The sequence below is a fragment of the Camelus ferus genome, chromosome 11 (genome assembly GCF_009834535.1).
Source record: "Camelus ferus isolate YT-003-E chromosome 11, BCGSAC_Cfer_1.0, whole genome shotgun sequence".
In the NCBI taxonomy this organism is placed as follows: domain Eukaryota; kingdom Metazoa; phylum Chordata; class Mammalia; order Artiodactyla; family Camelidae; genus Camelus; species Camelus ferus.
The window spans coordinates 29,201,709-29,229,216 of record NC_045706.1 but is presented as its reverse complement, the minus strand read 5'-3'; the positions used below and the strand labels follow the sequence as shown (position 1 = coordinate 29,229,216).

Genomic DNA, 27,508 nt, shown 5'->3' with positions numbered 1-27,508 from the left:
CACTTTGGAAAGTACTTTGGCAGTTCCTCAATAAATTAAACACAGAGTTACCATGCTGCCCAGCAATTCCACTCCTAGTTATATACTAGAGATAAATAAAAACAAAAATCCATACAAACACTTATACATGAATGTTCATAGCAGCATTAGTCATAATTACCAAAAAAGTAGGAACAACCCAAATGTGGCATATTGATATAATGGAGTATTATTCAGCCATAAAAGGAATGAAGTTCTGATCCATGCTGCAACATGGATGAACCTTGAAAATATTATGCAAAAGCGAGGCACAGAAGTGTTTTATGATTCTATTTACATGATATGTTCAAAGTCGGCAAATCTATAGAGACAGAAAGTAGATTAGTGACTGCTGGAAACTAGGGGGAAAGGGTAAATGGGAAGTGACTGCTTATCAGCAGGGGGTTTCTTTTTAGGGAGATGGAAATGATCTGGAATTATTGGTGATGGCTACATAACACCAAATATACTAAAAACCACTTAACTGTACACTTAAAAAGGGTGAATTTTATGGTATGTGAATTGTAGTTGAGATCTAAGTTTTTTGTTAAGGCATAGAATGATTTCATAGCACTTGGGCACAGGAATAAGCATTTACATAAAGGAGGAAAAGGACTGGACTCTGAAAAGGACTCTTAGGCTGTTGGGAGTGGATTAGATGTCTCCAACCCTGTAATTTAGGATGAGTTGTCACTTAAGTTTAGTTCCTTTTAAGAAGCCCAAACTGGAGAACCTAAATATTCTAATTGCTTTGTCGTCAGTTTTAGTACAGGTCTCCTTGGAGTAAGGTTGCTGAATTAAATAACATCTATGTAACAGACTTTGGTGGGAACCCGGCCATCAGCTTCACAGCTCCCAACTCCCCGTGTGCAGAATCTCCCTTATACAGAAACAGTTCCTCCTAGGTTAGTAATAAATGCTACAGGAACTTTGTCACTTTATTCTGGGGAAGTAGGTTACTTTGAGGTACTTTGGAATGCAGCTAAATGATAAACCCATCAGATATAGCATTTACAATTAGTATTTTCTGCTCATGAAGCAGGATTTATTATAACTAAGTATATGCTTTATTATTTGCTTTTAAATTTTTAAATAAAAAAATTTTTACCACCAGGGAAGTATATTCTTTATTATTAAAAAGCAGTTTTAAATTCAGATCATTAATATGTTGTGGAAGTTGGTCAGAAAATAGACTATCTCCCAGTTCTCTCTGCCTGGCTTTCAAGCCCCCATATACTGAGCGCCCATCTTACTTATCCCATCTTAGTGCCTATTTTGCCCATTCAGTGTTTCTACCACAGTCACTTCAACAGGGGCCTCTGAGCCTTCACCCAGGTTGTTCTTGGCTCCTGGGGTCACCTCCTCCTCTCCCAGTCCTACCCGTCATGTTCAGCTCCAATCCCACCACCTCCTCAAAGCTTGCGCCTTACTAGTCTAGGCCACACTGTTTCTCTCAGCGGAAGTGTCTCCTATGTCACACATCAGTCTTCCCCCACTAAACTGTCAGCTCACCAAGGGGCTGTATCCTAACAATTCTGTGTTTCAGAATAGGTGCTCAATCCTATTTTCACTAGAGTTAATTATTCTATTATATCCTATTCTTTACATTCTGTTCTTTTTTATAAAAGGAATTAAAAGTTAAGACAATTAGAAATGACACACCTTCCATCAAAATTTTGCCTTAATTTTAAGGATAGTATGATTTTGCTCTGGCCAATACCTTTTTATGCTTCCTGCTTTCCAGGTTGCCTATAATAATTCCCAACCAATTTCTCTTCACCCAAGAATAACAGGAAATTACCTTTTTAAGTAGTTTTCTCTGCAAGCCAGATTCTCTGAGTTGGTCATGCAGGTAGGGCCCAAACATGCCTGCCTGCATTGCCCTTTAAAGCTGCTATTGTCTTATGTTGGAAAAACACATTTCCTGCTGCATTCACTATTCATGTCAGTGCCACACAACTGAAGTCTCCAGAGTGTATCGCCCAGGAAAAGAACTCAAGTCGCTTGATTTAAATGCTGTTGTGCTATGTATAGAAGTTTTTTCCTTTTTTAAAAGCCTTCACATATATAAGAAAACACTCATGCAGCAGACCACATATCAGTTAACTTCTATGTGCTGCTGGAATTACTACAATAAAGCTCTCGATCAGCTTTACTTGTCCTTACCACAATGGAGGGGAGGACCAGAAATGAGTGGCAGAGTCATTTGCTAGTAGCAGAGGGGGCTGGATTTCCACTGAAACTGAGAAGAAAGGACTTTTACCCCACCATGCCTGGGCAGAGTGTGACCTGAGGGAGTGGGGAGGAGCCAAACAAAATATACAGCCACCAGCTGTCTGTTCTCTCTGAAGTCCAGAGGGCAGCTATTCCTGAGTTCACTTGGGCACATAGTAGCATGTTCCTTTTAATGCTGGGCCCAAGTGTGCCTGTGAGTGGACAGATGAAGATCCTGCAAACCTTTAGTCAGAAACAACACAACCTGCAGGGCCAGAAGAAGGGTTCTTTGCATTGTTTTCTGTTTGAGAAATAGAAAATCTAGTGTGTACCTGGTGGTCTGCAGAGTCCTAAGCAGACAGCTATGATGAATAAAATATTTTTATTGCTTTCCTAAAATCCCTTCTTTCATATACCAAGATTCCTTTAGTTAGGTCCTCTGTTATCCTAAATGCTCTCCTCTGGTCATGAGCAGGTGAGAACCTGTTTAGCCAAGATAAGCAGGCTGCCTCAGAACTTCCCACAGGGAAAACCGAAATCTGATTCTTCTCTTTTTTTCACTTAGTCTCTAGGTTGAGAACTCCAAGTAGTAAGAGACACAGGATAAGAATGGGAGAGACTGAGCCTTTTTGAGAGTCTGCTCCTCTGCTGAATGCCACTTTGAAGGGAAAGAAGAAGTCGAATGGCAATTTCCAGTCCATCCTGGGTTGGCCTCTTGGAGGCTCAGGCTTCTGGGTAATGTCCACAAAGGTCACAACAGTTGTCAAAGATACTTCTGTTTCATGTTGGGTATCCTGCAGAAAGAATGTGCATGACAGGTCAGAGCTTGGCACCCATCAAAGCCCTCCAATTTGATTGCTATTATTACTTCCCTGAAGAAAGACTCAAAACAAATTGCTCTAAGCAAGATGTGCCTCCCACATTGGTCCTATGTAGTTCTCTTTCTATTGAGACACAAGGAAATGAATTTTTTAGCAACAGTCCATGACACCAGAACTGTGAACAGTTACACTTAGCTGACTCTAGCTTCCCCTCAACTGGGGAGCTGCCTGATATCAGAAAGGCCAGACTGCAAAACTCCTGCTATTATGTATTTAGCACCTCTCCCTTACCAGGTCCCAGAAGGCTCCAGCCTCTGAAACAGTACACATGTACTAATGGAAGCAGTAGTGGCAATTCTATTCATTCTTCTGTTGTAGAAAGAAATGTGTAACTTCATAGAAAAAGCAAAGAACTCAGCAATGTAGATAAATAACCCATCAGATTCACAGAATCTCAGGGTTAGAAAGGATCCTCACAACCACCCACCAATTCAAGTCAGATGAAACAGATGCTCCCAGGAAAAGGGACCCTGTCAAGCTGACCCAAGTATCTGATGTAACAGATGTAGCTTTGGTGGATATGGTTGCAGCTTGATGACTGGAATCATGTTTATCTAAAATGAATTCCCTTTGTTCTGACTCTGTGCTTACCAAGCAAACTTTTTATTACAATGACAGTAAGTAACTATCTTGTTGAACCAGAAATGAAGATTTTCTCCATCTACCTTCCTTTGCTCTAATGTCACATGTTATCTCTGCCTGGAATAACCATTCTACAGATGTTTTTAAAATAAATGAATGTGGGGCCAGTACTGTGATAATCTTACATGTCATATTAGCTCTTTGGGTTCTTTTTTTTTCTTAAACAGTAAAGCTCATGTGGGACTTGGAGTGGAACTAATGTAACTTCAGCGGCACTGAAAGACCCACGTACATTCCAAGGACAGCCAGCTGAGGCTGAAGCTGCAGAGGGGCTCCTGATTCCAGCCAGACATTGAAGACTGGCTGAGACTAACCTGACAAAGAAAATGGGGAGGAGTTTATTACTTAAGAATAAGTAATAAACTTTCTTTAGACTTTAACTTCAAAGAGGATTGTTAGGACTTTAATTTTTCCCTAGGAACTTTATATTGGAGAGCAGATATATGTTCAATTTTTGGAGCAAATCTTTGCAGTTGACATTATTAAAATGTGTTAATTTTGTTACTTATCTCATTTCAGAATGCCTGATGAGCTTTATAAACTGGGATGGCTTGTCTGGGATGAAATAGAATAGGGAATAAATTTTCAGCCTTGGGTTCAGTGTTGTCTAAGATTTGATTTAATTAGTATGCTATTCTGACTCATTTCAGAGCCTTGGGGGGAGGGCAAAATTTAAACTACCTACAAACAGTCCCATGAAGAACTGTGGTTAGAACTGAGGTAGTAGCCTCATGATAGAAGAGTCTGGTTTTACATTGTTAAAATTGTTAAAAATTTTAATTGTTTAATTGTTAACAATTTTAAAATTGTTAAAAAATATTTAAGAAAGGTATATTATAAAAAGAAACAGAATAAGAAAGAGCTCTCAGATATTAAAAATATGATAGCCAAAATAAAGAAATTTAGTAAGACTAAAAGACAAAGTTGAGGAATTCTTCTAGAAAGAACAAAAAGATAAAGAGGTAGACAATAAGAGAAAAGAAAAAAAATTAGAGAATCAATCTAGTGATCCTGTAACAGATTAACAAGAGTTCCAAAAAGAGAACAGAAAACAGTGGGGAGGAAATTATTAAACATATAATAATAATTGAAATTTATCAGAACTGAGTTTTAAGAGTAAAAAAACCTCATAAATTGTTTGGTAAGATGAAGAAAAAAACCCCACTCAAGGCCTAATATTGTGGAAGCTTCAGACTACTAGGAGTAAAAATAATACCTTAAAATGGCTTCTGAACAGCAGTACTGGAAACTAGAAGGATGCTTTCAAAATTGTGAGTGAAAGTCATTTTCAGTCTAGAATTTTATACCTAGCCAAATGATCAATTATGTATCATGATGATGACAATGGTGGTTGAATAAAGTTATCTTTAGCAAAGAGGTTATAAGAATTTGAGATCTACCAAAACAAGAGAGTAAAGCAGTAAAAATGATAAAGTACTGTCTAGTAAACAGTGACTCTAACACAAGCAGGAAGCAAGGGGAATCCCCAAGATGACAGTAAAAGAAAGTTCCGTAACAACTGCGGGGCAGTAACTAGTCCATTATACATCAGGTTATGGAGGTCTCCTTGAAGAAAATATGTAGGGAAAGTAGAACAAGTAACAGTATTGGCAAGTTCAGCTGTTTGGAAAACTGCATCGAGGGGCATTTTATAGAGCTTTGGAGTATGGGGGAAGTCTTAGCCATTAGCTCAAAGAAAACTAAAGAAATGAAATGAGGTAATTATTAATTTCAGGAAGAATGAGCATTTCTCAAAAATTCAACTACTTGGCTCAACATAAATATGTAATCATAATAATGAAACACTGAACATTGATTTAATAAAACATTTTGATATTAACTACATTAGGAGAGTGGTGGGATGGGTAGGAGGAGAGTAACAGAGCTAAACTCACCTATGAAAATAGGACATCAATACAGTATCTACAAACTCCAAAATGAAGAGATAACTGAGTATGATATTGCTTACAGATTGAGGCAAATACCAGAAGAAAGAGTAAAAGAGTTAAACATGTTAATTTCTGGAGAGCAGGATGGTGAGGAGGGATATAGGACTTTATTTTTTAATAGACCCTCTTTCCTGGCATTTTTTGCTTTTAAAAATATGCTTATGTTATTTTGATAATTACTAATACAATAAATTTGATAATTACTAATTTATTTGATAAATTATATCATTATCTAGCATTAGCCTAATCCGCAGGGGAACTCTGAGCTATAAGGTAGGCTTCACAGCCCCAACAATTTGTGTGGTCCCAGCCTAAGGCAAGGGTTTCATACTCCTGGCCTTTAAGTCATTAGTTAAGGGCCATCTGGGAGATGTATATTTCCAGTCACCTGACAGGCAAAGTGGGTTCCAGAAGCTTGAGGGCGGCCTTCTAAAACAAACAAAACCAAATTAAAAAAAAGGGGTGGGGAGGGGATGAAAAATACGAGGGTTATTCTGCCACATATAAGATATAAAAGAACTGAATGAAATGCCCAAAATAAATTCTATCCATCATCCTTGACTCATTCTCTCCCTCAACCTCCACATCTAAGCGATCAAGTCCTAGCTGTGACAGCCTTAAGTCCCTTGAACTCTACTTCCTGCAGCCCTCACAGCCCCCACCTGGACCCAGGGTATCAGCATCTCCTGGAGAATTTCCATAGCAGTGTTCTAAATCTCACCTCGGTACTGCTCCACACCTTCCATAAAGGGAGGGATGATGCCTGCCTTGTCTACCACACTATACCTAGCACCAAGCATGATACTTGACACAAGGTAGGCACTCAGTAAAGATCTTTTGTTGCACAAATGAGTAGAGGTATTTTGGAGATACAGAACTAATAGAACAGATAAATAAATCACAAGGTAGAAAATTTAAGAGTCTGCAGTTATAGATCACTTTGACTCCTTATCCTTCCCACCACACTGTAATTAGGATCCCTAAAGGTTGTGCTTCATTTATTCACATATTTATTAATATTTCATATGAAATGCTTATTCTTCATGTGTAAAAAATACAACCTCTATATTTGTGTGGAGGTTTGGAACAAGCGCTGTCTAAAAGACAGTCCAATAATTAAAAGGAACTTGAATGCACTTGCCAGGTCACTGGATAATACTGAATGTTACTGACCCATTTTAGAATTTGTGTTTTAATGCCACATGAAGAACAAGGTTTCAAAGTTCAGTTCAGTATATTATACATCAATTCTGAAGTCTAAAGGTTTTTATTTGCATTTTAAAAGTTATGTATAAGCAAAATTAGAGAATTCATTGTTTAGCATGTGCAGCAAGAAGAAGCACTGGAAAAAAAAATCCCTCAAAGTCTGGTTATCTCATTTCTTTTATTAAAGCAAAAGGCACATAAGCCAAGTCAGTGCATTTCTTTTACTATGGATCTAGTTCTGTTATTTTTGGTTGACTTAATTTATTTCTAACTTAAGGTATAATATTTTATGATGTTTACTTCAGAAATTATCACCAACAATATATACTCATTTTCTATGTCAAATCAGTACAAATGAAAAGAAAACAATCACTATTAGATAAAAAGCTGTAGATACCATCTCTTAGATTTATGTTTTTGTATTTACATGTCTCAGACTATGGACTATAACAGATTCGTCTTCAGCTCGTAACTGAGCTGTGAGAGTTCTTTAAATACAAGAGCTCTGTCAGATAAATGTACTAGAAATAATTCCCCCCTAGTCAGTGGCTTTCTCCCATTTTCTTAAGTGTCTTTTTGTTTTAACTTTTTATTAGGGTATAATTTATATACAATAAAATGTACACATCTTACATGTTCAGTTCAATGAGTTCTGACAATTGTATAGCTATGAAGTCAACACCCAAAACAAGATCTGGAACTGTGCTCATCATTTCAGAGAGTTTCTTTGTGACTTTTTCCAGTCTATTCTCTGTCAGCAACCACTTTCTGGCTTTTATCACTAAAGATTAGTTTTGCCTATTCTTATACTTCATATAAATGGAATCTTATAGTGTATTTTTGTGTGTGTTTGGCTTTTTTTGCTCAAGACAAATGTTTCTGAGATTCAGTAATTCATTATTTTTATTGCTGGGTATTCCATTGTGTGAATATACCACAATTTACCCATTCTCCTGATGAGGGATATTTAGGTTGTTTCCAGTTTTGTGCTATGAAGACTAAGCTGCTATGAACATTCTTGTACAAGTCTTGTTTTTGTACATATGTTTTAATTTCTTTTGGGTAAATACCCAGGAGTAAAATTGCTTGGTCATAGGGAAGATGAATTTGTAAAAGACCAATGGTTGTACCACTTTTCATTCCCATTAGTAATGTATGAGAACTCCAGCTGTTCTACATTCTTGCAAGACTTCATGTTATCACAATCTTTTTGATCTTAGCTGAATATTCTATTGTATATTCTAGTGAGTGATGTCTCATGCTTTTAATTTTCAGTATCTCTGAAGACTAACAATGTTGAGCACTTTTTCATGTTTATTGGTCATTTGTTTATCTCCTTTTGTATAGTATCTGTTCAAATATTTTGCCCATTTTTTAGTGTGTGTGTGTGTGTGTGTGTGTGTGTGTGTGTGTGTTTGTCCTTGCATTATTTATTTGTGGGTGTTCTTTATATGTTCTGGATATGATCTTTTGTTAGATAATGCACTGAGAAATATTTTCTCCCAAACTAAGCCTGGGTTTTCATTTTCATAATGGCATCTTTTGATGGCAGAGATTTTAAATTTTGATGAAATCAAATTCATCAGATTTTTAGTTTTATGGTTAATGATTTTGGGGTTTTGTCCAAGAAATTTTTGCCTACTTTAGATTTGTAGAGATATTCTTCCATGTTTCTTTTAGAAGCTTTATGACTCTGGATTTCATGTATAGGGTTATGACTGAAGTACACAGATACTTCTTGTGTGTGGAATTAATTCATTCTCCACCCCCTCCATATGTTTGTTCAGTAGTCCAGTTTTACCCAGCTCTTTCAGCACCAACTGTTTTTTAAAAAGTTCTTTTCCCATTGAATTGATTTATGGATCTATTTTTAGGACTCCTGATTTGTCTCATTGGTCTGTTTGTCTATCCATTTACCAGTACCATACTGATATTTAGAGCAAATCCTAAAATCAGTAGAGTAAGTCCTCCAACTTTGTTCTTTTCCAAAATCGTTTTGGCTATTCTAAGTCCTTGGCATGTTCATGTAAATTTTAGAATCAGCTTGTCAATTTCCACAAAAATGGCTACTTGGATTTTTTGGGTTTGCATTGATTCTATAGATCTATTTGGGGATAGATATCTTAATACTGAGTCTTCTTCTCCATGAACATGGTACACCACTCCATTTATTTAGTTCTCCTATAATTTCTCTCAGTAATGTTCTACAGTGAAGAAGTCTTGCATTCTTTTTGCTAAATTTGTTCCTAAGTATTTTACGTTTTTTCATGCTAGTGTGAATGAAACTAAATAAATTCATCTTTAAAGTAAAATCTAGTTAATTTTAGGTATTTTTCTAGTAATAAGCAGCTCTTTGTAGGAAATTGCCCTCAGCAGGGACCGCTTTTATTGTCACAGCAAAGCTATATTGTAACTAATTTTTAAACCAGGCACTCCATGCTCCACTCATCTTCAGCCCTAGCACACCTTTCAGATCATTTGATCACACAATACGTTGCCTAACCTATTGGTTCTTTCCATAGATCAAAGAAGTAGAAATGGAGAATAAGTAATTAACAGATGGCCAGATCTCCCTAGCTTCCCCTTCAGTAATCTCATGAACAAACTGTGTGAACAAGACAGCATCTAAAGAAAGATCACAAGAAGTCGACAAGTCTGTATGACAAGCCTGCATGCAGTGGGAGATGGTGACGACTCTGACCCCCTATCAATGCTTAACTGAGATTACTTCTCTTTTTCCCTTTAAAAACTTTCTTGGCTGAGCAGAATCTTTGGAGTTGGTTTCTGGGGACACTGAGTCCACCATCTCCCCAGATTGTTGCTTCTGCTTAAAAGCAACTTTCCTTTCCACCAATAATTACCTCTCAATATTAATTTTTAAGCAGCAAGCAGCCAGGCCTGAGTTCAGTTACATAGTGATTCTGAGAAAGTTTAGTTATTACAAAAGCAGTTAATTATATTGTAAAAAGTTAAAGAATAATGACGAATTAAAAGAAATAAAAACACCATATTTCCATCACTAAGATACCACTAGTAACACTTGTATCTTTATCTATACACACAGACTGATCAATGTATGCATTTTTAACTATATGAGATCATACTGAAAAGCCTGTTTTACAATCTACATTTAAAATGAACCTCTACTTTTTCATGTTAATAATATTTCTTTCTATCTAAAATATAGTCCATATTCATTTTCTCAACTATCCCAACATATACTTTACAATTGTTTGTCCAAATCAGAATCCAAGTGCAAAAAAAAAAAAACAAAAACAAACATGAGTTGCATCTGTTTGTTATATTCATGAGTCTCTTTTAATCTAACACAATCAGCTATGGTAGTATTATGATTGTGAGAACTTATTTAACTATAAAGCATATTGTAAAGGCCCATGTAAAGTTAATCTTTCCTCATATAAGTACATGATTTTAGGGAGTTAGCTGATATCTGGTACTAACACTATGATTTTAGGAGAATTAATGATTTAAACAGTGAAATTAAGAATAATAATTTCTGAAAAATAATCAGTGAATTATTTATATATAATATTTTCCAGATAACAAATACATCATTTCTCCATATAAAAACATATATTTCAGGGAGAATCCAGTGAAAAATTTAAAATTCCTTCCCTTGTTTTAAAGATGTCAATGAAGTTATCAAGATTTTCAAATGAATCAAAGAAAGTGAATGTGTGAAAGAGTAGATGTTGCTAAACATCGTGTATCAGGGGAAGATCTTAAGTGGCTGTATATTTTGACATACGAAATAATGAGCATATCTTTCAAAGTTCTTAAAAAAAAAAAAAAGAGGTAATAAGATAAGAAAACAACCCAGTCAACTAGGTAATGTTCTATACAGACTATGAAGAATCACAGAACGGGGCAAAGTACTTCTATAGTCTAAATATTCATTAAGAAAGAGAGGCAAATAGTGGTTGACTGATCCTTGAAAAAGAAAGACTTTAGTGATAGAAACTTTACTGACTGTCACAGCAACCAGGTTCACTGGTGGTGTTACTGTTGTCCCTTCTTGGAAGAGAGGTCAGTTGGTATTCTACAAGACATCAACAGAAAAGAGAAACAGAACTCTCTGTTGCCAATTCAGCCTCTTCCGAGTCCTGTCTTTTGTAGCTATTGTTTCTAAAATCTAATGTTGAATTATTCTTATTTTGTTTAGTGTTCTTTATCTTTCCTAGTATACTGCCTGTTTAATTAAGAGATTATGGCAGAGATTCTTAGCCTACCTTCAAGAAATCACTAAATCCCTTGAAACTATATAAAGAATGCTGTGTGTCTGTGTATTCTTCCAGTAAGTCAATAGCTTTCAACAGATTCTCAGTGGGGTCCATAAGATTAAAAACCTCTAAGACAGACTGGTAGAGAGACTGGCAGTCTTTCTATTATCTGGTATTTGATTGAGGTAAAGAACACTGCCAATTTTTTTTTTTTTTTTTTTGGAGGAGGGAGGTAATTAGGTTTATTTATTTGATGGAGGTACAGGGGATTGAACCCAAGACCTTGTGCATGCTAACCACATACTCTACCACTGAGCTATATCCTCCCCTCCTCCCCAACTTTCAGTTACAATGAATAAAAGGCATTTATTAAATAAAACAGTATAATCAGCTTTGAAATGTAGTCAGATTCTCTAAAAGTGTTTTTCAAATTTCAAACTGTGACCCACTAGTGTCTAGCTGTAAAAAAGGTCACATAATAAACTATGACAGAATAGACAATATCACAGAGAATGTTGCATAAAGATATTATTTCATAAAAATTTTCTTTCAGTTTTATATATGTGTGTATTATAAGCTGGATTTTGATGTAAAATATATTTCTTACCATGGGTGATAGCCAACAAAAGTTGAGAAACACTGCTCTAATGCCTGCTTATCTCTTGTGTTTTGCTCTAAACCTATTTGATATGCTATTTCTAAGGAAATTTGAAACAAAAAAAGATATGACAATAAAATGACAATATGATGAGCAATATTTAATATTCACTATGTGCCAGGAAATTTGTTAAATGTTTTATTTTATGATCTCATATAATCTGCACAACCCGTAGTATTATTATTAATCTCCACTTTATAGTAAGTAGGAGAATACTTAGATTTAGAGAAATAAAAAGAACTTAATTTGGACCTAGGTCTGTCAGATTCAATGCCCATGCTCTTAATTACCACCCTCAACTTCAGGCAACAGGTCTCCCAGATAATCCCAAAATGATGATCCACTTAAAGATACAAATGAATTGAATATTATAATTCCAGAAAAGGTTCAGAGCCTTAATCCTGTGATGCTATGTTGTTCTTTTCACTCTCATTATTTTGGTTTTAACAGAGCCAAAATATTCTGTAAAACTGGTTGTTTTTTCCTTGAGATATATTTTCTTCTTTAAGTTGAAAAAGAAGTTTATATTCAGACAAAAAAAAAAGATATATTTTATTAAGCCCCAAACTTAATGATCCCTTTAAAGGTCCAATTAGAACAAAAACATAAGCAGCAGAGTACCATGTAAATAAATCCTATTTATTTCATAGATTTGAGAATTCAGTATTTATTAAAAAAAACACTTATAAAAAATAGTGCCTGTCACAGAGTAAATGTTCAATAAATGTTTTGCTATTATTATTATCATACAAGAAGACAGGGAAGTCATACAGTGTTTTGCTTAAAATCTTCCCCATTTTGTAGTATGTTCTTGGGAACATTTCAAAAATTTTGCTCCTTCACTTTTTAAAGTGAGAGGAATTTAAACATACTTAGACACACTAAGTTGACTGACATTGCGTGGGTCAGATCAATGTCGACTACAACCTTTCAAAGGGTGGCTGGTGGGGTTGGGAGAAGAATTGCAGAAGATACACCTTCTTCAGCAAGTGTAACTCTTCTTTTTATTTTAGAAGCTTTGGAATATGTACACTAGCTTTCTTTGAACAGGCTCTTGCTATGATGAGAAAGAAATTTCACAGGAGGTCTTAAAAGACAAGCCTGTGTGGATAAGGGAAGTGGTTTAAAGTTAAGGACAAATAATCAGCATAAATGCAAAAAGAAAAAGTGAGTATGTTTATGTGACTGCAGGAGAAAATTTCCAGTCAAGATTGAAGAAGTAAAACAAAAAAAATCTTTCAGTACAGATAATAAAATTATCTATTATAGAAAGAAATAATTGCACTTGCTTAACTTTTTTTGTGATATGACACCAGTGTTTCATAACTCCTTTTACTTTTACAGGGGCATAGCATCTTTCATGGAAGTGAGCTTCTCAAGTCAGCCCTTAAAGTGAACATTTCTGTATAGGCAAAATTACCTTTGCAAATCCTTCAAATCACTCTAAGGTACATGATTTTGTATATGCCATATGACCCCTCAATAAACTCAACAGTTAATTTTTACTCTATCATTGGAATAGATACTGTGTCTTCAGTTATGCATGAATGAAGGACAGCTGAAATTTTCAACTGTCAACCACTTAGGACAGTTAGATGTCAATGACTGCAAGAGTGATTTTGTAGAGGGGACAGACTAGCCTGAAAAGCTAACCTCTACTAAATACTAGAAAAAGATAATGATTAAAAATATCTAGACAAGAAAGAGGCACTGAGCAGCTTCCATGCCTAAAAGAGCCAGAGATTTAGGGGAATAAAAAGAACAATTCTATAGGTATCTTCCCAAACTACACAGGTATTCATAAATAAAGATACAGTTCATAAAAATAAAACAATAGATTCAGTGCAGTATCTGTAACAGATTAAATGACTCTTACAGAAAGAGTTCTATTTTATTCAGTAAACCAGCACAGAGAGAATAGAATGTTCTTATCAACACAGTTTCTAGCAACCTGAGTTTTAACACATTTATAGGCATAAAGAGCTAAGGCTTGACAACTCTGTTGTGAGGGAGGAGCTAAAGACATTTTACTTCTGACCGAAATGTAGTCTCTACTTTCTTTCTTCTCTGGGATGTAAATGCAATGACTTAGAGGTAATAATTTCAATTAGTTTTAATATAAACTGGCATACCAGTTTATACATGAATCAGTTTACCAGGACCTAATCATTTCTGTTTTTGAACCTCTAAAGCTAAAGGTTAGGTTCTAAAACCAAGGCAGATGCTAAAGCTGTCTTAGGCACATCATAAAGATCAAGAATATGTTTACTACATATTAAAATTATTTATTTTATTGGAGCACAATCAAACAAGAATTGATGACTACAAACTAGTCACAGAAGTAACTTTAACAATCAATAGGTTCAGAAACTCTAATAAACATGTGACCATCATACTGAATACCATTATAGAAAGTCTTTTCTCTGGTTGAATCAACCAGTATAGTAATTGCGGTATAATAATTTAAAAGAAACTAACCTATACTATAGTCCAGTCTCATGAAATTAAACAAAACAAAACACAGGGGTAAAAAAGGATATAGATTGTATTCACCATGGAAACATGCTAATTTCAGTAACCAGGCAGGGAGGATAGACTTGAAAGTTAATTGTGTCAGCTCAGTCTAACCAAACATTGGCTGATAGCATAAACTGGCTCTCAGAAGTTAAAGAATTATCTGGTCATCAAATGGCTGATAAGACAATCTAGGCTTTGCAGGGCTTGGTGGTTCTTCATGAGTCACGACTTACCTGTATGGGCTGGCATTGGTACAGGAATCGGGCTCCTGACACATGAGCTTGTGGGTTGGACTGGAGGCCTATATAGGCCCACAATATCTGGATCTCCAGGGAAACTGGTACGACACAGCAGGAAGTACAACGCATAGCCTGCAGAAGGGTAAAGAAGATCTGCTTCAAGTGCTGATGATTGCCTATGGTCATTTACCATGCATTAAGTAGCCACTGTATCTTAAACATTACACAATAACAGAGAAGGCAATGTGGCTTAGAGGAAAGTTTAGGTAGAGATATGGCATATAAAACGGTATGCAACTACAGCAGCACAAGATGCCACTGAGGGGCAGTCACTGATTAATTAGGATAGTTACTGAGTGTCTCCTATGTACCAGGCATGTGTCAGGCACTGGCCTTGAGCAGACCACTTGACTGAAGCAAAGTATTTCAACACAAGAACAGTGAAAGACTAAGGAAGGAGATTTGAGGGTTAGATTATGACTCTAGAAGAAGTAATTCCAAGATGCAGGAAGGATTGATGAAAGTGAAGACATAAATTAGGAGGTTACTATAACTTAGCCCATACAAACTATCCTCACATATGCCTGTGCTTTTTTAACTTCATTTTTTTTTTTATAGTAAGGCTCAGACATGGGCAATAACATGTCTAAACTAGGAATTGGGGAAGACAGACAAATTTATGTTCAATTTATTATGGAAATGTCAAACTGTTTTCCAAACTGGCTCTACCATTTTGCAGTCCCATCAACAATGTCCGAGGGTTCCAGTTTCTCCACATGCTTGCCAACATTTGTTACTGTTCATCTTTAAATTATAGCCGACCCAGTGGTTATGAGGTGGCATCTCCTTGTGGTTTTGCATTTCCCTAATAGCTAATGATGTTGAATATCTTTCATGTGTTTGTCCCAAGTATTTAAAAAAACTTTTTCTTTCACTTAATCTACATTAGGAACATTTTTCTATGTTATCAAATGTTCTTTGAAAATGTGATTTAAAAATGTAAATAGTAGGTTTAAGAATAATAAAGAGTAGTTCCACTATAATCTCAATCCTTGTCACTAACCATCCCCTTTCTGTACTCAGCCATGTATCATCTAAAACCACACTCCCTCAATGTGGCTGTATGAGTTTTAAGAGATTTCAATCTGACTTCAGTTGTCCAAAGGCTGGATCAAGTACATGTATCCACTTATCCCTGCAAGCTCATTAAAAGGAAGGATTATAAGTTATACAAGTATACAAGGAATAAAGTCATATAGTGCTGAGAAAGGGAAAGGGGCACTTTGAAAATAATCTCTAAGGAGAAAGGTCCTTCAAAGTCTGAACTAAAACTCAAAAATTGAAAAAAAAAGATTGATAAACTTCACAACATGAAAATCAACTTCTGCATGGCATAAAAACCATAAACAAAGTTAAAAGACAAATGACAAACTGGAAAAAAAAAATCTACAAATCATACTACAGAAAAGACCCAATTTTTCAAATACACAAAAGATTTCCTACAAGTCATAAGACCAGTAATTCAATAAAAATGGGCAAGAGATACAAAGAGATCATAGTGAAGAAAACAAATTGTTCACGTATATGTCAAGATATTCAACCTTACTCAAAGTAAGAGAAAAATAAAACTACAGTGGGATGCTATTTTTCACTTATCAGATGAGCGAAGATTAAAAGTTTGATAACCCAGTGCTGATGAGGGTATGGGGTAACAAGCTGTCTCATAGGTGGATGGTGGGACTGTAAATTGGTACAATCTGTATGGGGAATAAATTGGCAATATTTATTAAAAATTTAAATGCATGCACCTTTTGATCTAGCAGTTCTACTTCTAGGATTTATCATACAGGTTTATTTTCACATGTATGAAATGGTGCTTGAACCAGGTTATAAAACGTTACACTGTGTATAATAGCAAAAGACTGAAAATAACTTGAATGTTTACCAATAAAACTGGCTAAATAAATTAGGCTTATCCATATAATGGAATGCTATGCAACTATACTATGCAAAGAATGAGGAAGCTTATTATGTACTGATAGGGAACAAACTCTGAAGATCAAGTCAACAAAGCAAAGTGCAGAGCACTGTTTATGACATTGTAGCATTTGAATTAAAAAAAAAGAATATGAGTATTCACTTGGGTTAGCATCAACATCTCTGGAAGGAAAAACTAGTAACTTCGTTTGCCTCTGTGGAAGGGAAGAGGTGTCTGGGAGAGAGTTTTATTTTGTACTTTTTGAATTCTGAGCAAAGTATGTATTAAGAAAAATAAACAATTTGAATTTAAATAAAAAGAAATAAACTTAAAGGTACAACTGATTAAAGCCAGGAGGTAGGCAATAGGCAAAAGAGGAAGAAGACAGACTTTATTTTACTTAGACACATACAGATTCCCTCATTTTACTTAGACTGGAATTAAGAGATACACCTCCTGAGCACTGACGTAGCAGGCTACTAGAAAAAGTAAAAACAGAAACAGCTAAATGAGGTTTCTTCAGGGGCAGCGGGTGTTGAGGTTCTTTTCATTTAACATTATTCTACATGGTTTGAATTTTTAACCTGTTAATATATTTTTACTAAATGTAAATGTAAAAAAGTAAGTTTTTATAACAACAGAAAGAACACAATTTCAACCTCAAAGAATCTGCGCTGACCAAATATTCAAGAATATAAGATAATATCTGAAATACATATGAAGTGTATTTAGTTTATTCTTCTCTCATGAGTAAGGTTGATTTTGAACCACAGAGCATACTCTAGTTTTCCTATGGTCAAATTTTTCTCCAAATAAGGAAAGTACCTTACGTATAAACCTAACCGGAAAAAAAAGACTTCAAATGGGCACAATTTCTTACATTCTTTTATGACAACCACACTATCTTTCTTCTATGACAACCACATCATCTAAGGAAACAGGGCTGGTTTTAATTTTAATAAACAAAAGAGGAAAGGGAGTGTCAGTGAGAATGTGTGTCTCTCTCCTTACTGAAACACTGCAGTTCCTGCTGAGGATCCTAGTCCATGCTCCCTTCTGGGCTGGGTCAGCGTTACCAAAGATGGCAACGTGCTCTGGTCTGGGCCTTCCGTGAAGAGTATGATAAATCTCCTGCTGCAAGTGGCTGCAGTCCACCCTTTTTAGCCTGAAATGAAACACCATGGAGGCTGGAGTCCAATCAATGTTCATATAACAATATAACCATATTAGTATACACATACAAACATTAGAAATGATATTATAAATTAGAGGAAATAGTCCTTAGTAGGTATAAAAAACTGTCAAAAAACTCTCAACTATATTCATATTATTTAAAGACTATTCCTAAGTAGCATTCTCTGAATTCTGATTCACAATATAAAAGTTGCCACATCAATGTATTCCCTACAGACAGAGACAAAATTGTGGAAATGATGTGGAAACAAAGAATTACCTGAGCTTGCATCCAGATATTGCATTCACTCCAAACTGTACTTCGTGTCTCTTAACAGAGCAAGTTCCATCACCCTGACTCTGTAAGAGGGTCATCTGAGAAAGCAATGGTCAAGGAGATTGTAACAGAAAAAAAGTAGGCAGATTGGCAATTTTATGGTCTTATTGTTTCCTTAACACTATACTTTATTAATATCATCTTATTCAAGTCACAAATTTTTTTCCTCTAGCAATTAAAAAATAGAGACAATTATGGTTTTTCCAAAAATGGATGACCACGCACCAGCATATAAATATTTCATTAAAACAAGTAAGTCAGTGAGGATCCTCATCCTTAGCTAGTCTAACACAAGTTCTAAAGTCTTTGGTAGCATCAATATTTGAGAACATAATACCTTAATGGTTTGGTAAAGGAAGTCCTAAATAACTAAAAAACGGGGAACCTCAGAATTGGAAAATCCAAGGTCAGTAGCTAAAGCTTTTCTCATTAGGCCGTAAGAGGCCACACAGATCCAAAAAGATACCGAGTGTCTTTTATCACCAGTTAGAGCCAAGAGTGGCTTCCCAACAATATAGCCAGGATTCCCACTTCTAGGACCAGTAACAGAAGCAGCTGCACTCTGTTGAGAAGCCTGCAGAAAGAGTGAAGAAAAGTCAATTATGGAGAAAGGCACACTCTCCCACCTTCCACTGTGTGGCTTCATACCCACCCTTAAGGCAGTGCTATAGGCTAGCTGCAATGAACAATTTGGCTTCCTTACACAGCATTTTGCAGAAATTTCTACTCCAGTGTCTTTTACTTTTTTTTATTCACTAAAATAAATCCTGAGGATCTGAACATTGAAATTCACTGTATGCTACTTCTACTAAGGATTATAACTAAAGATCTATCAATAATCTCTCAGTCCTGTTTCTCAAAAATTACTATTAATTTATGGCTATGTTCAGGCTGGCTGAACTAGAGGAATTTAAATGTAATTTAGAAATAATATTTTAATTAACTACAGATGTTCCAGAGATGAACTCTGAGAGACATGGGATTTGGTTAATCACTTAAGGGTAGAGTTGAGAAGAATCTGGACTCTGCTGGGTTCAGAAAGAAATAAGTAAAAGTCAAAAGGTAGCAATTGAGACTGGAAACGTGGATTAAGTTGGAAATGAATGAAACACTGAATGCCCAGAAAGGTGAAAAAAGCTAGATAATTTCTGCAGGATGTTAGCTGAGTTTATGATTTAAAATGACCATTTAAAAAAAAGAATTTGGATTTGTGATTGTAGTCCTGCTTTGTTGGGGACCAGAGACTCAGAGAACATGTTAATGAATAAACATTGTTGAATCCTTATCACCTGTAGTTAAATTATGGAATATTAAATGTCAAAGCTTTATTTGACAGATTGAACTAGGCCTTCATGTTCTTATTCTCTCTCGCATGTGTTAGAGAAGCAAAGAAATATATATCTTTCCCTCTCCATTCCCTATAGAAGGGACCTAACCCTGTAGCGAATGATGAAGTGTTGCTGTAAGGAAGTGCCTGGCTTGACAGTCAGGTTTGTTTGTCCAAAACTGACGGAGACTTTCTGGATTCCAAAAGTCCCATTAGTCTCTATCTCATAGATGACCTGAAATACAAACGTAGAATCAATTATTAAAATTATTTAGTGGGCCAACTATGTTTAGGGCAGAAGATCTTCTGTCTTGAAGGGTTTTACTATAACTGAATGAGGGTACAGCACAGTGACTGTAGTTAACAATATTGCATTATATATTTGCAAGTTGCTAAGAGAACAGATCATAAAAGTTTTACGGTAAGAAAAAAATTGTGATTATATGTGGTGATGAATGTTAACTAAACTCATTCATTTCACAGTACATACATACATTAAATCAGTATGTTGTACACCTAATACTAATACAATGCTATACATCAATTATATCTCAATTTAAAAAAATAACTGGATGAGGGAGACTAAAAAGTAATCTTAAAAATACCATGAAAAGATAAAGTTGACTTCATATTATATCTCCACATGAAAAAAGAGATTAGAGTGAGCTCTTGAAAGAGTTCATGGGACAGGTGAGTTTACGGTAAGAGTTGAAAGGGAAGAAAAATAAGTTTTGATTGTGTACAGAGGTGAGCAGAAGCAGAGGCAGAGGTGAGCATGGAATGGAAACCCGGTTTACTGGGCTGTCACAGTGTCTGAGGCTGAATAAAGATAGTGGCTGGAGATGGATGTCATAAACAAGTGACGGTAACCTTAGATTTCTGAGCATAGTTTTAAAATGATGCTATTATGATAATTCTTACTTTTGTAGGTTGATTAGAAGAGAGAGAGTAGAGGAAAAGAAGCTGACTAGTCTATTTCAGATTTTCAGATGATACTGACTTTGTCAACAAAAGAAACTGCGATCAGTAAAAACCGTAACAGACTGTACATGGGCAAACCAAGAGTAGTCAGAAATAATCTTAATGTTGTAGATGTGAAATGCTGGAGGACAATAGCAATGGAAATAACTGAAACACAGTAGGGAGGAAGGTGGTGGGCTCAGTTTTTGATGTGTTAAGTTTCGGGTAATGCACAAAAATTCATGTGGGGCTGCTCTGGTACTTAATGGAAGATGGAGCATCTCTGGTAATGCCAATCAACATACATTAGTCCAGAATCTGAGGTCAGTGTCCCTACCTGGGAAACAACATTCTGACAGGTGTTTCCAGCCAAGAGAGGAGAGCCAGCCTGTGAGACAAGTGTTACAGGCACCTGAAACTAGAAGGGAAAGAGGGAAATCAATCAAAATTGAAAGCAGCACTTTCTCTTCTACCCGCATAGCATGCTGAAATGAATACTTTCCCTTCTTGACCATCACCGTCCTCTCTCTGTCTATTGCCAGTCTACATACAACTTAAGTTCAAAAGTCATTCTAATTCAGCACTTCTCAAAACGTATTTTTTGGAATATTACTTCTATTAGATATAAAATAAAGGTTCCATGGTCAAATAAGTTTTAGAAATACTGTATCTGACACTTCCTCTCTTGGAGATTAATAAGGCCCTCTAGCAATAAATGTTAAAGACTCTAAGAAGGCCACCTCAAATACAGCGTTTAGCTTCATTTAACACAATGTTTCTCAAACTTACCTAATACCTTATCAATTCTTAATTCATAGGGTGCTTATTAATTATATAGAACACACATGGGAAAACATTGTTTTAGATTCTACTTGAACAGTTTGATACATCACACACACACATTCTCTTTCACCATTACAATCTAGAGTGAAATTGCCTCAGATGCAAAGGGACCAAATATTCTCTTTCCTTTTTCCTGATAAACCTTCAATAAACAATCATACCTTTGTATTCTGTGGATCACTCACACCTCTTGGAACCTAGCGTAAGAGAACAGCAGGGTCATGAATGTGCATATGTCTTACAGAAAATCTCCAGGAGCCTGTGGGTTCACGTACTGGTGGTGAGGGGGTGGGGGTCGGGAATCAACATATTTGAATGGCTCACTTCCTCTTTTCTACCTGACTCTTCCTTAGACTAAAATGCCAGGAAGAGGGCTGAAGGGAGGCTGGATGGACTGCGATGCTCAACCACTCAGAGCAGAGCTCTAACAAACTACAAAAGCGAAGTTTTGGTGAAACAGTAAGATGTCACCTCCTCCTACCTTCCCTAGCCAGTTCCATTAGGCAGGAGGGTGAGAATCTCTTATCCTGGCTATCTACCCCTAATTCTTTCATCTTTCTTCAGATGACAGAGTTCCAGGCCCTCTACCTTTCATGAAGCTCTTGCGCATTGTGACTTCCAGTTCAGTGCTCTTCCCACAGTCCAAGAGTGGCAAGCATGATGAATTTAAGCACACAGTAGTGACTGTGGGGAGAGAAGGGACACCCACCTTCAAGACTGTGAAGTTATAGTAAGAGGCAGCATCGAGGGCAGGATCCAAGGTACAGCTATCTGCCAGATTCTTGAAGAAACGAGCACAGGTTGTACTTTTACTCTCCAAGAAACCTTAGAATTAAGGGAGTGGTAAATGAGAAAGCCTATTTCAAACTGAACAAAAAGGCTGGCACTTGTGCTCTGGACTCACCTGCAGGATTGCTCTCAGCACAGAGTCCCCCAGCTCCGACTCCTGCAGGCTGCCTTAGCAAACCCATTACAGACCACTGGGGGAAGTATGTCAGAATGGGGTCCCCAGCCTAAACAAAGCAGAGCAGAAAATTATTTACAGTGAGAATGGACTGAACTCCACCAGGAAAGAAAAAGTAGAAACAAAAGTTAACTCAATAGCTTTTTAACGTGGACAATACTGCAAATACTCCAAAAAAGCTGACAATGGCTTACTTATTTGCAGGTGAGTACCTTAAAGATACCTGGTCAACTGTCAGCATGAGGGGAAACACCAAACCAAACAATTCCTCCCCCGCCCCTAGGCTCACCCTGTAAAAAGGTGGTGGCAACTGGGTTTGGAATGTTGAAGTGAATGATTCACCTCCAAACTCTGTAGCCAGGGCCTGGAAGTTGGTTGCATCGACCGTTTGCAGCTTCTGGAAATAGTTTAATTTTGCTAAAATATTTTTAAAAAGAAAAGGGGTTTAGATAAAAGAAAATCATTCATTTTTAAATATCCGGCACACCAAGAAACTAATCTTTAAAAACACTTTTATTGAAGCATAAAATATACCCAGTAAAGTATGCAAATGCACTAATCTTAAGCATAAATTCAAAGAATTTTTAAACATTTACTCTTATTACTCTTAGTACTCTTATTACTACCACTCAGATTAAGTTATAGAACATTTTCCCAGAAGGTTCCCAATACTCCATCTTGAAAGTTAATAATGATTATGATTTCTATCACCTTATAATTGATTTGTAATCTGTTAATTGAATTATTGTTTTAGTATTAAGATCAGTCAGTTCCAAGTCTCTGATGCCAGGAATGTGTACGAGTAGCAATTTGTGATAAAAATAGGAGTCTCAATAATGCTCACATTTGCCCCATACCAGATGAGTCTCAAGTACAACAAAATGGTACTGTTTCCACAGGAACACGGCAGAGTTGGAGACAATATTTGTCTTTTCCAAGTCTTCCAGTTTCCTCAAAAATTCAACTGACCAGTCCTCATAATAAGTACCAACTCTCAAGTATATGAATTTGTCATATTTTGTTCCTTTCACTTTATAATTTCTACATTCAAGATTTCAAATACCCACAAAGAGTATTTTCTGCAAGAATTCTGTAATTCCTATTACAGCAATGTATAAATCTGTCCAAGCTCCTGCAGCCATCTCCTTATGGCACTTTAGAACCAGGAAAGAGTGGTAGGAAAAGGCCTCTGGCATTGTCCCCTGCCCAGAGAGTGGCCTGTGATGGACAACACTCTGCTTTACCACAAAGCAAAAACACGGCCCATACTAGTGCCTTTCATTCTTTATAATTATTGTCATTTGGACAGATTCAAAAGGGAATAAAGACCTGCATCACTGAATGTTAATGAAGATGCCACATTACATAAGCTTGACCTTTATCCTCTGCAACCACAAAGTCTTAATCTTGACTTTCAGCTTTCTGATGGAACGTGAAATGAAGATAATTCTCAATTCTGGGGCCTTTCAGACTGCTCTCTTTCAGTGTATTTCCTAAATCTTTGTTACTCAAAATGTGGTACACAGACTAGCAGACCAAGCATCACTGGAGAGGTTATTACAAACTCAGAATATTAAGCCACTCTCCAGACCTACTGAGTCAGAATGTGCATGTTAACAAGACCTCCAGGTAATAATATGTGTGCATATTAGAGGCTGAAAATCCTTGCTCTGGAAAAGGTGATGCTAATGCTGCTGGTCTGCAGACCACCTTCTTCCATCTCTGATCCAAAGTCTTCAAATTTTGAAGCTTTCAGGAGCTGTTTAATATAACCTTCAGAACTCATATCCTGAAAACCACATTGAAGAAATACTCATCTCATTAAAAATATAATTAGTGATTTCTATCTTTATAAATGAAAGAAAAGTTCAAGTTAAGCAAAGAAAGAAGATAAGTTGAGATGGCGAATACCCTTCTGGGTATTTCTTAATGGCTTAAAAGAATAAGAGGAAGTTAACATTTTGTCTCCCACTTTAGTGCAAGGATATTGGTGGTAGTGATGGTAAGCAGTGATAATGCAGATGAGAATAGGCTAAGGATAAATAGAATTTTTGCCTAAAATTTCTACCATCATATATGATATATTACACCCAACAGAACTTAATGGTATTTTGACTTAGACTAACACAATTTCAGATGCAGAAGACCATCTAACGCATTCCCATTAGAAATTTCGGATCTGTTGCAAAAGGCCACAGAGCCATCTGGTAGAGCAAGGAGTAAATCACAGATCTCCTGATTCCTGGAGTACGGTTTTTCTGACTCTATCATGTTGCGTAGCCTTTGACGAATAATGTCCCTTACTGTGGGCAAAGATATGTTCCGTTCTTTCCATGTGCTGACAATTTACCTGAGGAGATATGATGTTCTTATAAGGTGATAACAATTCAAAGTATCCTGTAAGTTCTAAGGGATGGTTTCTCAGGAGTGGTTAGGCAAAGAAAGTTCAGAAACACTGGTCTGGAAACAGCGTGCAGTACGGCGTGGGAGGAGGAGGATTAGAAGCAGGGAGCATCAGCTGGATGCTCCTGCGATATCCCTGGAGCATGTTCATAGGCTAGAACTAGAAGGCACTGGGAGATTTGGAAAGAATGGGGCAGCCGCAGCCTTATTTTAAAATGGAGCATTTGCCTTGCTCCTTTTACCTTCTCACAACCTGTAAGGCTCCTGATAACTGCTTCCAAATTCAAGTCCCCCCAAACCGAAAATTGGTTATTTTCTGAAACAAATATAGTTTTGCAATTTATTTTCTAATAGGCAGATGCAATCAGGATAAGCTGTAAAGGACATTTAAATCTACTTTGTGTAAGACCATTATTTTGCTTCTTAGATAATAAATTTTAAAATGTATTAGATGTACATCTTTAGAAATGTTAAAGTCATCACTAGCAAATTTCTAAGTCTATTTAAAAATCTTAATAACTCTCTTTCATTTTTATTGCACTCTACAGTTATAGAGCACTTTCATATTCAGGGCTACTGATACTATTTCTCATTTTGCAGTTGAGAAATAAGCCTGGAAATGCTATATGATCTATCCAAGATTGTGCACCCAGTAAATAAATAGAGGGCTGAGACCCAAGACTAATGCTCTTTCCTTATGCTGTTGCCTCATGAAATAAAAATAAGGTTGATACAGACTCATCTGTCAAAGTCATTCATTCAAGTATGACTTGGTACCACCTATGTCAGGCACTGGGGGGATTCAGTGAGTGCTTTCATGAGATTGTAGCAAGTGGGGGATATAGTCTATCTGTAATTATCTGAGCTGAGAGGGGTGACTGAAATTAGAGTTCTGTATGAGTTTTCTGAATCATAGCCAATAGGGCATAAGAGATTGCCAATGTTCACTAATAAGAGAAAGAAAAAGGGCGCAGTGGGAAAGGTAGGGGAGGGAGGATGATAGAGATTCACAGGGGAAAAAAGAGTTTAAAAATCAGAAAAGAAAAAAAAAAGGCCAGAAGCAAAGCCAATTCTCGGTGTTAGGCAATAAGGACAGCCAACATATTTCTACTCACAGTTGTTCACATGGACACAAAACTGCCTAATTCCATTTGAATCCATGAAAACCCTTGAAGGAAATGGGGAATTACTCCTGAAGATAAGAGAGTTGTCCACACACACCCAATGCGAAGACCTGTGAGGAAATAGGAGGGAGAATAGATACATTTAGAAGGATGGTTAGGTCCCAAGAAGGTGCCCCAGGGAAGTTAGTCGGATGCCAAAGAGAGGACTCCTTGGGCAGCCACTGGACAACACCAAGGTCCGATTCTATTGGACAGCCCTGTTCTAGAGAATGTGAAGAAGTGTGCTCCTGGTGAAAACCAAGATAGTTCCACTTCAAGGAGTGGAACTGGGGGTGGGAGGCACGAAGGCTAACTCTTCCTACGTCCAAATGTTATTCTAGGGCCCCAATTCCCTTCGAGGTTCAACCCGAGCATCGAAGCTCACCTCACGCTGCCTGGAAGGCAAAAGGAGAAAACCGTCCTCGGATGGAGAAGATAGCAATCCCTGTCGCAGCAGCAATTAATATCGCAGGCACCAGGTGTCAAGTCACAGACACAGATCGGTAAGACTATGAAAGTACAACATAAAGCAGAGCGAACAGGATGAGGATCCCCACACTCTTCCAAGTGTTAATTCCTCCTCTCCCGACAGACCCTTTACTTACTTTGTGGCAAGTCACTTTGTTCACAGAATTTTGGATCTAAGTCAGTAGTTTCCACTCCCACATCCCCTCCCCTCACCTGGGAAAAGGTCCACGGTCCTATTCCCAGGCGCCGAGGTGGTCACGACAGTAGGGCCCACTGTAGAGATCCCAGGCACTGCCCAGGGAGTTTCAGTGCCCTCGGAGAATGACTGAAGGGTCCCGACCTGCGTCCCTGGCCCCAGGTCTGAAGGAGTGGGCACTGCCCCAGACGGGGAGAAAGATGGCTGAGGCCGGACGCCCGGGGGCACCATTAGGAAGAACACATGCAGTAGCGCGAGCTGCGAGATGCACATGGGACTGTAGAGAACCTGCATCGGTCAGAGGTGAGTTTAGGCGGTCGCCAGACGCGTCGCTAGAGCGTGGGTGGGAGGAGGCGTATGGCGTCTGACGTCATCCGTATGCGTCTGCTCATTGGCTCATGACGACGGCTGGGAGCTCTTCAGCCAATAGAAGGCGATGTTGTTACAGATCCCTCAGCATCTTTCAGTCCGCGCCCTCCTCCTCCGGCCTGGCAGAACCTCTGTCGCTTGGCAACCGCCAAATTGGTGAAAGAGCCCATGCCTCTCTTCTCCGCTAAGTGGCAGTAGGAGTTCAGCCGAAGGCCCAGGGGTGCAAGTGCAGACTTCGCGGCCCAGTGGACTGAGTCCTTCCTTGATGGAGGGAAATCCCAGAGCCTGGAACTAGACTTGCATATCTTTTTCATCCCGGAGTCTAACGGTGAGAATCCTTTCTAAAGAAGCACAATAGTCTCAGGGAGGAAAATACACCGAAGGTCACATACCTTTAAAAAAGTCTCATCTAGCTTTAGTATTTTGGAGGAAACATTAGAAAGATTCAGCTCCTTGAATTTTAATGTTGAGAATTTTTTTTAATTTAAAAAATAGCCAGGGGATGGGGAAGAAGACATTTTTTGCTATTATAAATTGTCACTTTTTGTAGCCCTCTTTAGAAAGTTTCGGTTTTTCCCAGGAGTGGTGTGCCTCTTCTGATTCTCTAGAGCAGCACTGTTCAATAGAACTTTCTGCAGTATGGGAAATGTTCTATATCTGCACTGTTCAAAATGGCAGCCACAGGCTATGTTTGGCTACTGCACACTTGAAATGTGGCTTATGTGACTGAGGAGGTGAATTTTAAAATTTCAACCCAAAGTT

General features: G+C 37.2%; 1 protein-coding gene across 6 annotated transcripts; it reads right to left on the bottom strand.

The window, feature by feature from the left end:
• Nucleotides 1-1,119: 1,119 nt before the first annotated feature.
• On the bottom strand, nucleotides 1,120-26,734 carry TCTN3 (tectonic family member 3). 6 transcript variants are annotated; one of them, XM_006174399.3, is made up of 14 exons: nucleotides 26,395-26,734; nucleotides 26,099-26,222; nucleotides 25,666-25,784; nucleotides 22,437-22,564; nucleotides 22,088-22,196; nucleotides 21,893-22,008; nucleotides 21,345-21,380; nucleotides 20,678-20,758; nucleotides 19,490-19,615; nucleotides 18,520-18,627; nucleotides 17,997-18,091; nucleotides 17,555-17,708; nucleotides 14,560-14,697; nucleotides 1,120-3,026 (listed from the first exon to the last, which is right to left on the bottom strand). In XM_006174399.3, exons 1-14 carry the CDS (start codon nucleotides 26,669-26,671, stop codon nucleotides 2,790-2,792), a joined length of 1,848 nt encoding a protein of 615 aa, XP_006174461.3. In that variant the 5' UTR covers nucleotides 26,672-26,734; the 3' UTR covers nucleotides 1,120-2,789. The 6 variants fall into 6 exon arrangements, with proteins under 6 accessions (XP_006174461.3, XP_032347110.1, XP_014421245.1 ...); XM_032491219.1 differs by having other exon boundaries at nucleotides 26,621-26,693; XM_014565759.2 differs by having other exon boundaries at nucleotides 26,319-26,436.
• Between the last annotated feature and the right edge of the window lie 774 nt (nucleotides 26,735-27,508).

What these genes read in the sequence shown, in the direction of transcription:
- TCTN3 (XM_006174399.3), bottom strand. Translation starts at nt 26,671, where the DNA reads ATGCAGGTTCTCTACAGTCCCATGTGCATCTCGCAGCTCGCGCTACTG. An exon ending in GTCAGAATGTTGTTTCCCAG is followed by an intron (nt 19,616 to 20,677) that starts GTAGGGACACTG and finishes TTTGTATTTCAG; the next exon opens with GTCATCTATGAGATAGAGAC. An exon ending in ATATCTGGATGCAAGCTCAG is followed by an intron (nt 17,709 to 17,996) that starts GTAATTCTTTGT and finishes GTTTCATTTCAG; the next exon opens with GCTAAAAAGGGTGGACTGCA.